Source organism: Ceratotherium simum, chromosome 24, assembly GCF_057802395.1.
Source record: "Ceratotherium simum simum isolate JZ-2026a chromosome 24, ASM5780239v1, whole genome shotgun sequence".
Taxonomy (NCBI): domain Eukaryota; kingdom Metazoa; phylum Chordata; class Mammalia; order Perissodactyla; family Rhinocerotidae; genus Ceratotherium; species Ceratotherium simum.
In genome coordinates, this window is record NC_141923.1 from 11,280,491 (window position 1) to 11,295,202 (window position 14,712).

Consider the following 14,712-nt stretch of genomic DNA (forward strand, 5'->3'; position numbering starts at 1 on the left):
TGTTAGCTCAGAGTGACTCTTTCCCAGCAAAATAAATAAATAAATAAAAACACTCTTCATCTTTGTTTAAAAAAAAAAAAGTTAAAAATTTCCCATCATGACATGTCTACCCAGACTAGGGAAACTAAAGAAAAAATAAACAAGTGGGACTTTATCAGATTAAAGAGCTTTTATAAGACAAATGAAACCAGAATCAAGATGAACAAACAACCAACCAGCTGGGAGAGAATATTTGCAAAACATACATCTGACAAGGGGTTGATCTCCATAATATATAAAGAACTCACACAATTGAACAACAAAAAAACAAACAACCCGATCAAAAAATGGGCAGAGGAAATGAACAGACACTTCTCCAAGGAAGATATACAGATGGCCAATAGGCACATGAAAAGATGCTCAACATCACTAATCATCAGGGAAATGCAAATCAAAACAACACTAAGATACCACCTCACGCCCATTAGAATGGCTATAATCACCAAGACAAAAAACAACAAATGTTGGAGAGGATGTGGAGAAACAGGAACCCTCATACACAGCTGGTGGGAATGCAAATTGGTGCAGCCTCTATGGAAAACGGTATGGAGATTCCTCAAAGAATTAAAAATAGAGATGCCCTATGATCCAGCCATCCCACTACTGGGAATCTATCCAACGCACCTGAAATCAACAATCCAAAGAGGCTTATGCACCCCTATGTTCATTGCAGCATTATTCACCATAGCCAAGAAGTGGAAGCAACCTAAGTGTCCCTCGACTGACGATTGGATTAAGAAAATGTGGTATATATATACAATGGAATACTACTCAGCCATAAAAAAGACAAAATCGTCCCATTTGCAACAACATGGATGGGCCTGGAGCGTATTATGTTAAGTGAAATAAGCCAGAAAGAGAAAGACAAACACTGCATGGTCTCACTCATATGTGGAATATAAACCAACACATGGACAGAGAAAACTGGACTGTGGTTACCAGGGCAGTGGGGGTAGGGGTGGGCACAAGGGGTGAAGGGAGTCATATATGTGGTGATGGACAAACAAAAATGTACAACCCAAAATTTCACAATGTTAGAAACCATTAAAACATCAATAAAAAAAAATTGCCCATCATGGACATCATAATTGATGCATGCAAGCCCAACTCTGCCCTAGTCCAAAAGTACTGGAGTCTCCAAATGCCATCAGGGCATTTAGTCTAAAATCTTCCTGGAGCCAAAGTCTTATGGTTAGGGTTAGGGTTAGGGTTAGGGTTAGGGTTAGGGTTGGGTTAGGGTTACTGGCTGGATGAGGCCTGTGGGGAATCAGGCAGTCGTGTCTAGAGCTAACTGCCCAGCCTCACTCAAGGCACCTGGAGGACAGCCTTCTGCTCTGGGTGTCCACATTTTTTTTTTTTGGTGAGGAAGATTGTCCCTGAGCTAATATCTGTGACCATCTCCCTCTATTCTGTATGTGGGACACCGCCAAAGCATGGCCTGATGAGCTGTGTGTAGGTCCACACCTGGGATCTGAACCCGTGAACCCTGGGCTGCCGAAGTGGAACGTGTGAACTTAACCATTATGCCACCAGGTCGGCCCCTGGATTTCCACTTTTTGAGGGACATCAACATGCCAGTAAATGCCTGTGGCTGGGGATAGGCAGCCATGGCTAGAAAATGATCAGATTTACACTAAAGATACAAAGAATGTTTGGAGGGCTCTCCGAGGGGTAAGAGATGATTCTGGCTGCTAAGACTGGACTTTGCAATCTGGTTTCACTGTCTCGTTTCTTAAAAAAAAGCCTATAAAGTAAATGGCAAAGAGCCTGGGATCTGGGATTTGGGATTTGAGACCCTACTTTGAATCCCAGACAGAACACAGACTAGCTGTGGAACCTGGGGTAAGTTACACAACCTCTCTGGGGCCTGTTTACTGATTTGTAAAACGAGGACAGTAACGTATCTACATCGTGGGGTTATTGTGAGAATCAAATGAGATTACGTAAGAGAACGGCTCTGTTAACTGTCCCACTGGTCCCCATTCTGTCACTAATGGTGTGCGATGTTGCAAGGTCTCTGATTCAGGGATGGACCCTCAGCTTACCTCCCCTCAATGATTCTTTCCTCTCTTGCAGACTTATCTTGTTCCAAAATGGCATCCTCCTTTTATCCACTTTTCTTAGTTGTTAGCCTCTGTGCTCCAATCTATTGTGTGGCCCCATCCAGTCCCCCCAGCAGAGGAGGCTCCGGCCCTTCCTCCACAAAGAGCAGCCCCGCCTTTCAGGTGTCTTCCAGCAACACCAACTTTGCCTTCCGCCTGTACCGGAAGTTGGTTTTGAAGACCCAGAGTAAGAACGTCTTCTTCTCCCCTGTGAGTGTCTCCGCTTCCCTGGCTATGCTCTCCCTCGGGGCCCGCTCAGCCACCAAGACCCAGATCCTCCAGAGCCTGGGGTTCAACCTCACGCACACGCCGGAGTCCGCCATCCACCAGGGCTTCCAGAGCCTGGTCCACTCACTCAGTGTCCCCAGCGCAGACCTGGACTTGAAGATGGGGAGTGTCCTCTTCATCAAAAAGGAGCTGGGGCTACAGAACAATTTCTTGGAAAACATCAAGAGGCTATATGAATCAGAAGTCTTTTCTACAGATTTCTCTGATGCCTCCGCTGCCCAGAAGACGATCAACAGCTATGTGGAGAAGGAGACCAAAGGGAAGGTTGTAGACTTAATCCAAGGCCTTGAACCTCTGACCGCCATGGTCCTGGTGAACCACATTTTCTTTAAAGGTAAGGCTCTGAAACGGTGACTTTGATTTTAATATTCTGTTCGTTTTTTGTCCCCCAGTCAAATAAGCAAGCTAGACAAACCCTAAACAACAAGGTGGGGCAATGGGAAGACCTGAGTTCTAATTAGCTTTGTAACTAGTGGGCTGCATGACCTTGGATATCTCATCTTCCCTCTATGAGCTTCAGTTCATCAACTCCAGTGGTGCTCATTCAGCTCTGTCTTTGATAGCCTGCCTATGTGTCCTGAGAGGCTGACATTCACCTCAGTGGACAGCCCATGGGAAAAATCTTCTGGAAATCAGCTTGGGAAAAAGACCTCAACTCTTGCCACCAGAAGCTGCCCCACTGTTTTCTGAAGGTTTCAAGGAGGGACACAGAGCTCTCTGATAACCCAATTTAAGAAGGAAATCCAAATGTGAGAACACTTTCATAGGTGTGGAAGTGCAGACAGGCTAGTATATCTGTCATTCACATCCCCTGTGCACCTGTCTGAAGCTTTACAGTTTACAAAGACCCTGTGCTGCAGTAGAATGAGCATCAGCTTTAAACAAACAGCCCTGGGCTTAAATTCCACCTCTGTCCCTTACTTGCTCCATGATCCTGGGCGTGTTAATTTAGAAGATCTACCAGTTGAGTGCTTGATGTTTGCCAGCCTCTATGCTGACTGGATGGATGGAAGATAAAGCCAACTTCATAGGGTTGTGCTTCTGGTTGAAGTTCCTGGACTCTCCAGACAGAGTTGTCATAGATGCTACTATATCTTCTCTCTCTCTCTCCCCCTCTCCTCTCTCTCCTTCCATTTCTTTCTCCCTCCTTCCATTCATCCATCTACACATTTATCTATCCATCTATCCCTCTAGCCACCTATCTTTCCACGCATTTATCCATCCATTCTGCAAGGAGGGATGAGGACGGAAAAGAAATAATATGCTTTGAGCCCCTACTGAGCTTCCTGCAGTCTATATATGTTGTCCCTTTTAATTTAATTTTATTTTTTATTGAAATATAATCACATACCATAAAATTCATAATTTTAAAGTATACAGTTCAGTGGGTTTTGGTTTTTAGTATATCCACAAGGTTGTGCAAATACCTCCACTAGGTAATTCCAGAACATTTTCATCATCTCAAAAAGAAACCCCTTATCCCTTAGCAGTCACTCTTCATTCCTGCTCTTCCCCCAGCAACAAGTAATCTACTTTCTGTCTCTACCCATTTTCCCATTCTGGACATTTCATATAAGTAGAATCATATAATATGTGCAGGTTTTTGTGTGGGCATAATTTTCAACTCCTATACTAAAGAGCGTGATTGCAAGATTGTATGGCAAGAGTGCACTTGGTTTTGAAGGAAACCACCAAACTGTCTTCCAAAGTGGCTGTACCATTTTGCATTCCCACCAGCAATGTGTGAGAGTTCCCGTTGCTCCACATCCTTGTCAGCTCTTGGTGTTGTCAGTAGTCCAGGTTTTGGCCATTTGAATAGGTGTTTAGTGGTATCCCATTGTTGTTTTAATTTGTGTTTCTCTGATAACATAAGATGTGGAGCATCTTTTCATACATTTATTTGCCATCTGTATATCTTCTTTGATGAGGTATCTGTCCAGGTCTTTGGCTCATTTTTGAATCCAGTGGTTTGTTTTCTTATTGTTAAGTTTTAAGAGTTCTTTGTATATTTTTGATAATAGTTCTTTATCAGATATTTCTTATGCAAATATTTTCTCCCAGTCTATGGCTTGTCTTCTCATTCTCTTGACATTGTCTTTCATAGAGTAGAAGTTTTGAATGTTAATTAAGTCCAGCTTATCAAGTATTTCTTTCATGTATTGGGACTTTGATGTTGTATCTAAAAGTTATTTCCATACCCAAGGTCATTGAGGTTTTCTCCTATGTTACCTTCTAGGTGTTCCAAAGTTTTGTGTTTTACATTTGTGATCCATTTTGAGTTAATTTTTGTGAAGTGTGTAAGGTGTTCGTCTAGATTCGTTTTTTTGCACATGAATTTCAGTTGTTACAGCACCATTAGTTGAAAAGACAGTCTTTACTCCATTGTGTTGCCTTTGCTCCTTTGTCCAAGATCAGTTGACTATATTTATGTGGGTCTATTTCTAGGATCTCTGTTCTGTTCCATTGATCTATCTGTCTATTTTTCCCCTAACACCACACTGTCTTGAATCCTGTATCTTTATAGTAAGTCTTAAAGTAGGGCAGTGTCAGTCCTCCAACTTTGTTCTTCTCCTTCAATATTGTTTTGCCTATTCTGGGTCTTTTGCATCTTGATATAAACTTTAGAATCAGTCTGTTGATATTTGTAATATAACTTGCTAGCGTTTTGATTGGGATTGCATTGAACCTATAGATCGAGTTGGGAAAAACTGACATCTTAACAATATTGAGTCTTCCTATCCATGAACATGCAATATCTTTCCATTTATTTAATTTTTTGATTTCATTTATCAGAGTTTTATAGCTTTCTTAATATAGATCTTGTACATATTTTGTTAGATTTATACCTAAGTATTTCATTTTTTGGAGACTAAAGTAAATGGTTTTGTATTTTTAATTTCAAATTCCATTTGTTCATTGCTAGTATATAGAAAAATGATAGATTTTTGTGTGTATACCTTGTATCCTGCAACCTTGCTATAATCACTTAGTAGTTTGAGGTCTTATGGTGTTTCCCCTATGGGCATATTATTCCTCAGCTTTTCATTTAAAATTTTTTGATTAATCTATTGTTTGTCCTGTCTGTTATCCTTACCTAGGCAACCATGAAACTAAACACTTGTCTGTAATTGTTTCTGCCAAATACTCCCTGACCCCTAGGAGATGGCTTTTAGCACTGAGTGAGCTCCAATTACCCTTGTAAATGGGGTCTTCCAGGGATCATCAGACACGTCAAATAATGATAATTCTTTGGAAATGAGGCTTGGAAAGAGCTCCAGGAGCTGCCCTAGTGACATAGTGGATAAGTTCGTGTGCTCTGCTTCAGCGACCAGGACTTTGCAGGTTTGGACCCAGGCTATGGACCAATGCACTGCTTGTCAAGACATGCTGTGATGGCATCCCACATAAAGCAGAGGAAGATGGGCACGGATTCCTCAGCAAAAAGAGGAGGATTGGCAACACATGTTAGCTCAGAGCTAATCTTCCAAACAAAAAACAGACAAACAAAAGAAGGAGCTCCAACTCTGTTCCTCTTGGTAATTCAGGCTGCTATTTTTCTAGGCTACTGCTGAACTAGAGAGTAGAGGATGGAACTTGTGCAAGTTAAAATGCCACAAAGTTGTCTGTTCTCATTGAGATTCAGCCATTTTTCTTGAATAAACTCTCCCCAGATTGCTGCAAGCCTTTGGTTAATTTCCAGAGTTCTGTAAAAGTTGATTCTGGATATTTTTGCCAGTCTTTCTTGTACGTTTATGGAAGGGTGAATATGCAGAGGTCCTTAATCTGTCATTTTTGCTGGTGCCACCTCCACTCCCAGCCTGTCTTGTAAAGCTTTTTGATTAATCTATTGCTTGCCCCAACTGTTATACACTGCCTCACGCAACTGCAAAATTTATCACTGCCTGTAACTATTTTTGACTAATTTCCCCTGAGAGCAAGTCTTTTTGCATTGCTTGAGCTCCAAATCAGATCACATACAGACAGCTTTGCAAGTGATGCCTTACAGGGAAGCACAAGACAGGTCAAATAACGACAGTTCTTTGGGATTGAGTCTTTGAAAGGGTTGAGCCCTATTTTTTCCCTTCAGTGGCTGCCAGCCTGCTGGGTTTCACTTAAAATGCAGGCTATTATTTTTCAAGGCTACTGAAGAGCTGGGGAGTGGAGAATAGAACTAGGACAGGTTAAAATACCACAGAGTTCACTGTTCTTAGCAAGATTTAGCTGTTTTTCTTAATAAATTGTTCCTGGTTTGCTGGAAGCATTTGATTAATTTCCAGAGTTCTAAAAATGTTAATTCTGACCATTGTTGGCAGTTTTCTCGTTGCTTTTACGGAGAAGAGTTTTCAGAGGTCCTTATCTCACCATTTTTGCTGTCTTTACCTCATTATTTGCACTTTGACAAAAAACCTCTCTTCTCTCTTTGTGCTAGCCAAGTGGGAGAAGCCATTTAACCCTGCGTACACAAGTAAAAGCTTCCCATTCCTAGTGGGCAAAGGGACCACTGTGCAGGTCCCGATGATGCACCAGGTGGAGCAATTTGCTTTTGGGGTGGATCCGGAACTGAACTGCTCTGTGCTGCAAATGGATTACAGTGGAGACATCGTGGCCTTCTTTGTCCTCCCTGGGCGGGGCAAGATGAGGCAGCTGGAACAGGTCTTGTCAGCCAGGACGCTGAGGAAGTGGAGCCACTCACTCCAGAAGAGGTGGGCATCTGTGTCAGTTTGCTGGGGGCTGAGGCGGGTGATGGTGCACATCCAAGGATGGGGAAAAGACCACGACAACCGCTGTTGAAAGATCACTCCTGCAAATTGAGCACCATGTGCATGCTGGACAGTGAGCTTGGTGCTGTGCATATGTGTTCTCACTTGAACTTCATGATCACCTGATAGCGGAGAACCGTTATCACACCCATTCACAGAGAAGGACATAGAGGCTCCAAGAAGGGAAGTCAGTTGCCCAAGGTCATGCAGCTAATATGTCCCTGAAACACTACTATGTCACTGTAGCTATTCTGTGCCAGCAGAGCTCACTGTATCAGCCCATTTGGTATTGAATTCCATGAAAATAAACAAGCAAAAGAACCATTGGTGCTCACCATAAAATGAGGATAATAATATTAGTGAACTCATAGGTTGTTGAGAAGATAAAATAAGTTACTATTTATAAAGTGCTTAGAAGAATGCCAGGGAGGTAGTAAGTGCTCAATAAATGTTAGCTAATAGTAGTATTATTATTAGTTCTATAATTATTACAGAGAGTATCAAAACGATGTTAAGCGTAAGATTAAAAGGAACGTCAAAGTCTTATGTACCATCTCTTAGCAATGTTTTCTTGACATTGTCGGCATCATTCCTAGGTGCTCATAGTCTAGGAGGAGAGAAAAGACAGGATCAGGGATAACTGTATTTCAAGAAAGAAAGATTAATGCCCCAGGTGATGGCAGGCAGAGTGCTGAGGAGCTTCTGAGCAAAGAGAGATCACTTTCAGCTGGGATGGAGGGAAGGCTTCAAGGAGGTGGTGCATTCGAGTGACCTGAAGGCATAGATAGGACATAGAAGCTTGGGAAGGGCATTTTTGGTAAAGGAAACAGCACTAGCAAAGATGAAAATTTGAGGATCATGGACATTGTAGGATGTTTCAAAGGTTTCTTCTCTTCTCAGACTGCAACCAGGGCTAGATAGAGGAAGAGGAGGCAGCACGGAGAAGGGGAGGGGTGTCTGTAAGGAAGAGCAGGCAGAGCAGAGAGAAGATGGAGATGGCCAAGCCAGTGCAGGAGATAGTAACAGGGAAGAGAGAGCTGTCCATTGTGCTAGATGTCCCAAGAAGTCCATCAATGAGGACTGAATTGTCCATTCTACACTTTTGCGCTTTTATTTCTGTGACTCATAAGTGCATGACTTTGGGCTAAGCACTAAAGCTAAGCTCTACCATCTTTAAAATGGAGATAATGTTCATGAATGTGCCTGGGACAATGCCTGGCACGTAGTAAATGCTCGATAAATGAGGGCTGGTCATTCTTGGTTCAGGGAAACCATTGCAGAGGAAGAGAAAATTGTGCCAAACTCTAGGGCTGTGCTATCCGATATCGTGGCCACTAGCCATATGTGGTTATTTAAATTTAAATTAATTAAAATTAAGCAAAATTGAAAATCCTCTTTGGCACTAGCCACATTAAGTTGTTCAATAACCCCATGTGGCTAGTGGCTACCATGTTGGACAGCACAGATATAGAATATTTCTGACTTTGCAGAAAGTTCTGTTGGACTTTGCTCCTCTTGGGGATTAGTAGGGCTTGTCTAGGGAAGGGCTGGTGGGGGGAATCTGGGCCAGGGGCGGTAGATGCACTTCCATCACTGCCCAGTGCCTCCCAGTGTCTCTGCCACAGGCTCCCTTGCTGAGCCCCCCTTCCCTCCTCTGTCCCCTACTTCATTAGAGGGCCCTTTTTTCATCTCATATGTCTTCAGGGCTGTTCTTGCTCATCTGGGAGGCTTACTTCCAGAGCAACCTGGGTTGGTTGTCAGGGATGTGTTGATTCCTTTAGCACAATGAGCAATGCCTGAAGGAAGAACAGTCTCCTGAAACACTACCTAGAGGCAGAGATGGAGACCGAGGGGCTTGTGACCTCACCTCTTCCTTCCCTCTTCTCCACAGGTGGATAGAAGTGTTCATTCCAAAATTTTCCATCTCTGCCTCCTATGACCTGGAAACCATCCTCCCGAACATGGGCATCCGGGATGCCTTTGACAATAATGCTGATTTTTCTGGAATCACAAGGAGAGACTCCCTGCAGCTTTCAAAAGTGAGTTGGTCCATGAGAATATTGTCTGAATTGGAAGGGCTGTAGAGATTGGCTAATTGAGCACTCTCTTCTCATTGATGAGGGAGCGGAGGCCCCAAGGGGTGAAGTGACTTCTCTGTGGCAGAAGTAGGTCTGAATCTCACAGCCATGAGGCCTGTGGCTTTATGGCCATCACACCTCTGATACATAGGCATTTTTGATCACTCTTCAAATAAATATTCCTAAGGTCCGACTACAATTCTTTGAAATCAGGCCCCGACACCTGCTGCAGACAAGCAGGTGCCCACCTGGCGTTTGACCTCACCTCCCTGAAGCCTAGGTCCTCACACTGAGGCAAAAATGTGGCTGCCCATGGGCCATTAATACCCTATAGATGTGTTTTGTTTGGCCTGCAGTGTTAAAAAAGAAAAAAGAAAGAAAAAGAGAAAGCTGACTTCTAAAACATTGGATATTGGATATAAAAATCTAATTTCTGATTCTCTAAACAAATCACTGAGCCCAATTTCCACATGGCAACAGTGAGCCTAAATCTCTACACAGCAGCCATCAGCCAGAGCTGAGCCATGAGCACCCCTTTCAGTGAGAGGGTACCCTCCGGGTTCCCTGTGTGCCCCACCTTCTTACAAGAGGTGTCCTCATTTAACCCCTGACTTCATATGGGTTTCTGATCCCTGATGTAAAAATTTATTTTGATAACAGATTATAATGGTCAGAAGTTGTCCTGGGCCACTGAAGGGGAACTTTGACATTGGCATCCAGGAAGGAATGCAGAGAGGTCCCTCTGGAATATGATGAGCATAATGCACCTCTCCCATTATGTGCTTCTGTGCACATATAACAAATGCCATCTGTAACCGTCAGGAGTTCTCAGGCCTCCTGAAGCTTAGAAGTACAGGTGCTCGAGGTTAAGAATCTCTTTTCTAGAAGACCAAGAAGGGATCCAATATTTAATAAAAATTTAATAATTAATACCTGACCTATGCCCCCTGTGCAACAATTATAGCTATTACTGCATACATACTTTGTACGATCTCCTTTAATTCACCAAATACCCTTGTGGGATACATGCGATTGTTATCACCTTTTTGTAGATTTGGAAAGTGAAGCACGTGGTCCCTAAATAACTTTCGCGACAATAAGTGTCAGAACTGGGACTCTAACCTAGGTCTTTCTGGTCTGTATTTGTAACAGTTCAACTCCACGTTGAAGGGCCAATTGGCCAGTAGCAACAAGAGCTGCAGTGGGCAGAGCAAACCTAATGCCTGGCATTTGGCGTATATAATCTTGAAACCTCTCGAGGGGGGCGTCCCTACTCCCAGGCAAAACACCAAAACTCAGTTAAGTAAAAGTGTCTCCGTGGTTGCTGCTGATGTCTGTTTTTCCATTGGCAGGCCACCCACAAGGCGGTGCTGGACATCAGTGAGGAAGGTACCGAGGCTGCAGCAGCCACAGCCAGCAAGTTCATAGTCCGGTCGAAGGACGGCCCATCTCAATCCATCATCTGTTTTAATAGGCCGTTCCTGATGCAAATTATAAGGAGATCCACAGAGACCACTCTCTTCCTAGGGAAAGTGGAAAATCCCACTGAATTTTAGGTGGTAAAAGGCCTGTTGGCTGATTACGTATTGACAATGCACAGGAAATAATAAATCCCATGGCATGATGCTCCTGGTATGACATTGGGACGTGCCTCCTCCTGCTCTGAGGGTTCACCTCACCCCAGTAGAGCTGCATTGCTGCTTGGGATTCCACTTTTGAGCTTCAATCATCAAAAGTCTGCAGAGATCTCAGTCACAAACCAAAGCCCATTACCTCCAGTCAAGTCTCTTTTCCATAAGTCCTCCCAGGTAACTAGCTTCATGGAATATTTCTGGGTTGGCATATTTTCATTTCTCAGAGCCCCCGGGAATGGTAACACATAGGTCAGTCACCTTTACTGCAGAATTACAGTAATAAATTCAATAAATCTAAAATGTGAATTTGGCCAGCAAAAGTGCACCCATATGCTTCCAGGGTCCTAATTTTAAAAATGGTTTATCAGCTAACTCACAGTAGCCAGGTCATCACTGTGTGACATGTCAGTGGCTGCATGAATTCATTCATCCATTCATTCAACAAAAACTTATGGTGATCAAGGCGGAGTGAGCTTCCCACATTGAACTCTCCCCCTCAAGGCACAACAAAAAGGATATTCATATTCCAACAGAAGCTATTCACACAACACAGGGGATGTCTGAGGCACCCAGGCAGCTGTACACCCTAGGACTGAGGTGCTGGAATCCCCAGAGGAAGTGGAAGGAGGTAAGAGGAGCTCCTTTCCTTCCCCAAGGACTGCGACCCAGAGACTGAGACCACACGGCTCTCAGAGCAGGGGGAGGGGTGGCTCGCTGTGTGAAAAACGGGCTCTCCAAGACCCCTCACAGCCAGAGGGGATCCCCCTACAGAGGGAGAGGAACTGTTGTGAGGGTAGTTTCAACAAGCTATCCTCTCAGGAGAGCAGAGAGTGGCAGCGAAGCGAGAAACCTGTGAGATCAGGGAGGGGAAAGTAAGCGCCCCTCCCCCACCTGGCCCTCCCGATTGGTGCTTCAGCACAGCGGGGCTTCAGCTCAGCCCTGTCCCCAGAGACAGCGGCCCCCAGGCACCCCTGCCCCACAAGCAGGGGCAGCGTGACCCTCCCACCCCCACAAGCAGCGGCCCCCAGGTGCCTGGGCCCGACCAGCACCGAGGTGAGCCTGTGCCCCCGCACCAGAGGCAGCAGCAGCTCAGACCCCACCACACCACAGCCCCAGCTGCTATGGCTGAACTGTGCCCCGCCCCCAGCTCCTTCAGCTTACCACCCCCCCACCCCCCCCCCCCCCCCCCGCCGGTTCCAGTGGCTTCAGCTTGGCCTGTGCTCAGGTTACAGCTGACTTGGCATCAGCAACTTCAGCCCACTGCACTCCAGTTCCAGCTTCTTTGGCCCAGCGGCGCTCCAGCTCTCCCTTGCTTGGCTCAGCACACTCCAATTCCAGCTTCTTTGGCCCAGCGGCGCTCCAGCTCTCCCTTGCTTGGCTCAGCGCACTCCAGTTCCAGCTTCCTCTGCCCAGCAGCACTTCAGCCTCTGCTTCTTTGGCCAAGTGGCACTTCAGCTGCACTGCTTCAACCCACCAACAACCGAGCCCCAGCTGCTTCTGCCTAGTTGCGCTCCAGTTCCAGCTGTTCCCATGCTCCCCCCCAGCAGCCTCCACTCAGCCACGCCTCAGATCAGCCAGGGGCTGGCGAGAGTGCCAGCTGATTAAGGTGGGCCAGAATACACAGCTCTTGACCCCCACCCAGTGGCAGCAAGAGGAAACTCTGACCATATATTTTCACTATGAGGAAAAGTAAGCCAACATCGACAGGCACCATGCAAAAACATACTAAATCTCCAGACTAAAAGGAAAATGACAAGCACCCAGAAGTCAACCAGGAAAGCACAGAAATGTATAACCTTAATGACAGAGAATTCAAAATAGCCATCATAATAAACCTTAATGAAATACAAGAAAACACAGACAGACAATTCAATGAAATCAGGAGTTTCTTCACAAAAGAGATTGAAACTGTGAAAGGAAACCAATCAGAAATCTTAGAGATGAAAAACACAATAGAGGAGATAAAGACAAATCTGGAAGCCTTAAGCACCAGAGCTGACAATATGGAGGAAAGAATTACCAATATTGAGGATAGCAATGCAGAAGTGCTCCAGATGGAGGAGGAAAGAGAACTAAGACTAAAAAGAAATGAAGAAACTCTCTGAGAAATAGCCGAGTCAATTAGGAAATCCAACATAAGGATTATAGGTATTCCAGAGGGAGAAGAGAGGGGAAAAGGAGCAGAGAACTTGTTCAAAGAAATAATATCTGAGGACTTCCCAAACCTGGGGAAGGAGTGGATATATCAGTGAATGAAATCGATAGATCTCCTAAATATATCGACACAAAAAGACCCTCTCCAAGGCATATAGTAGTAAAGCTGGCAAAAGTCAACAACAAAGAAGAGATATTAAGGGCAGCTAGATAAAAAAAAAAATAACATACAAAGGATTTACTATCAGGCTCCCAGCTGATTTCTCGACAGAAACTTTACAGGCTAGGAGAGAGTGAAACGATATATTCATAATTATGAAGGACAAAAACTTTTAGCCAAGAATACTCTATCCAGCAAACATATCCTTCAGATATGATGGAGAAATAATAACTATCCCAGATAAACAAAAGCTAAGGGAGTTCATTGTCACAAGACCCCCACTACAAGAAGTGCTCAAGAAGGCCCTCATCCCTGAGGAAAAGAAGAGAAAGGGTATTCAAAGTTTTGAACAAGGAGGAAAATAGGCTGACAAAAGCAGAAAAATTGCAGTCCTCTACCAAAATAGATTAGCAAACACTTAAATATAAAACCAAAGATCAAGGTAAGGTAAGCACCAAGCATAAATATAACCTCATCATGTGAAATACAACCTCACAACACAAGAAGGAATAAGGTGTGACAACAATAACTTAGAAGGGGAAGAGGAGAGGGATCGAATCGACTTAGTCTAAGGGAATAAGAGGCCATCAAAAAATGGACTATTGCACCCACGAGATTTTTTATACAAACCACATGGTAACCACTAACTAAATAATAAGAACAGACTCACACACGATAAAGACAGAGAAAACTAAGAGAACCCCCATACAGAACTACCAAACTAAATTGGTAGTCCAAAACACATGCGATGTGAAACAAAAAAATGCAAAAGAACCGGAAAAAGAGCGATAAAATAACAACAAGCCCCCATATATCAATAATTACCCTAAATGTAAATGGACTGAACTCTCCAATCAAAAGACACAGAGTGGTGGGATGGATTAAAAAACAAGACCCAACAATATGCTGCCTCCAGGAAACACATCTCAGCTCTAAGGACAAACACAGGCTCAGAGTGAAAGGATAGAAGACAATACTCCAAGCTAATAGCAAACAAAAGAATGTAGGTGTTGCCATACTTATATCAGACAAAGTTGACTTCAAGATAAAACAGGTAATGAGAGACAAAGAGGGGCAATATATAATGATAAAACGGACACTCCACCAAGAAGACATACCATTTTTAATTATATATGCACCCAATACAGGAGCACCAAGGTACATAAAGCAACTATTAACAAACCAAAAAGGAGATATTAACAACAACACAATAGCAGAAGGGGATCGCAACACCCCACTCTCATCAATGGACAGATCATCCAGACAGAAAATAAATAAGGAAATAATGGACTTAAATGAAAATCTAGATGAGATGGACTTAATAGACATATACAGAGCACTCCATCCAAACACAGCAGCTTACACATTCTTCTCAAGTGTGCATGGAACATTCTCAAGAATAGACCATATGTTGGGAAACAAAGCATGCTTATGTAAATTTAAGAAGATTGAAAGCATAAAAAGCATCTTTTCAGACCATAACGCCATGAAGTTAGA

At 43.8% G+C, this 14,712-nt stretch overlaps 1 protein-coding gene across 1 annotated transcript; it reads left to right on the top strand.

The window, feature by feature from the left end:
- The first annotated feature begins 2,132 nt into the window (after positions 1-2,132).
- On the top strand, positions 2,133-10,823 carry SERPINA9 (serpin family A member 9). Its single transcript, XM_087447750.1, has 4 exons — positions 2,133-2,768; positions 6,864-7,132; positions 9,081-9,228; positions 10,620-10,823. Exons 1-4 carry the CDS (start codon positions 2,133-2,135, stop codon positions 10,821-10,823), a joined length of 1,257 nt encoding a protein of 418 aa, XP_087303876.1.
- Positions 10,824-14,712: the final 3,889 nt, after the last annotated feature.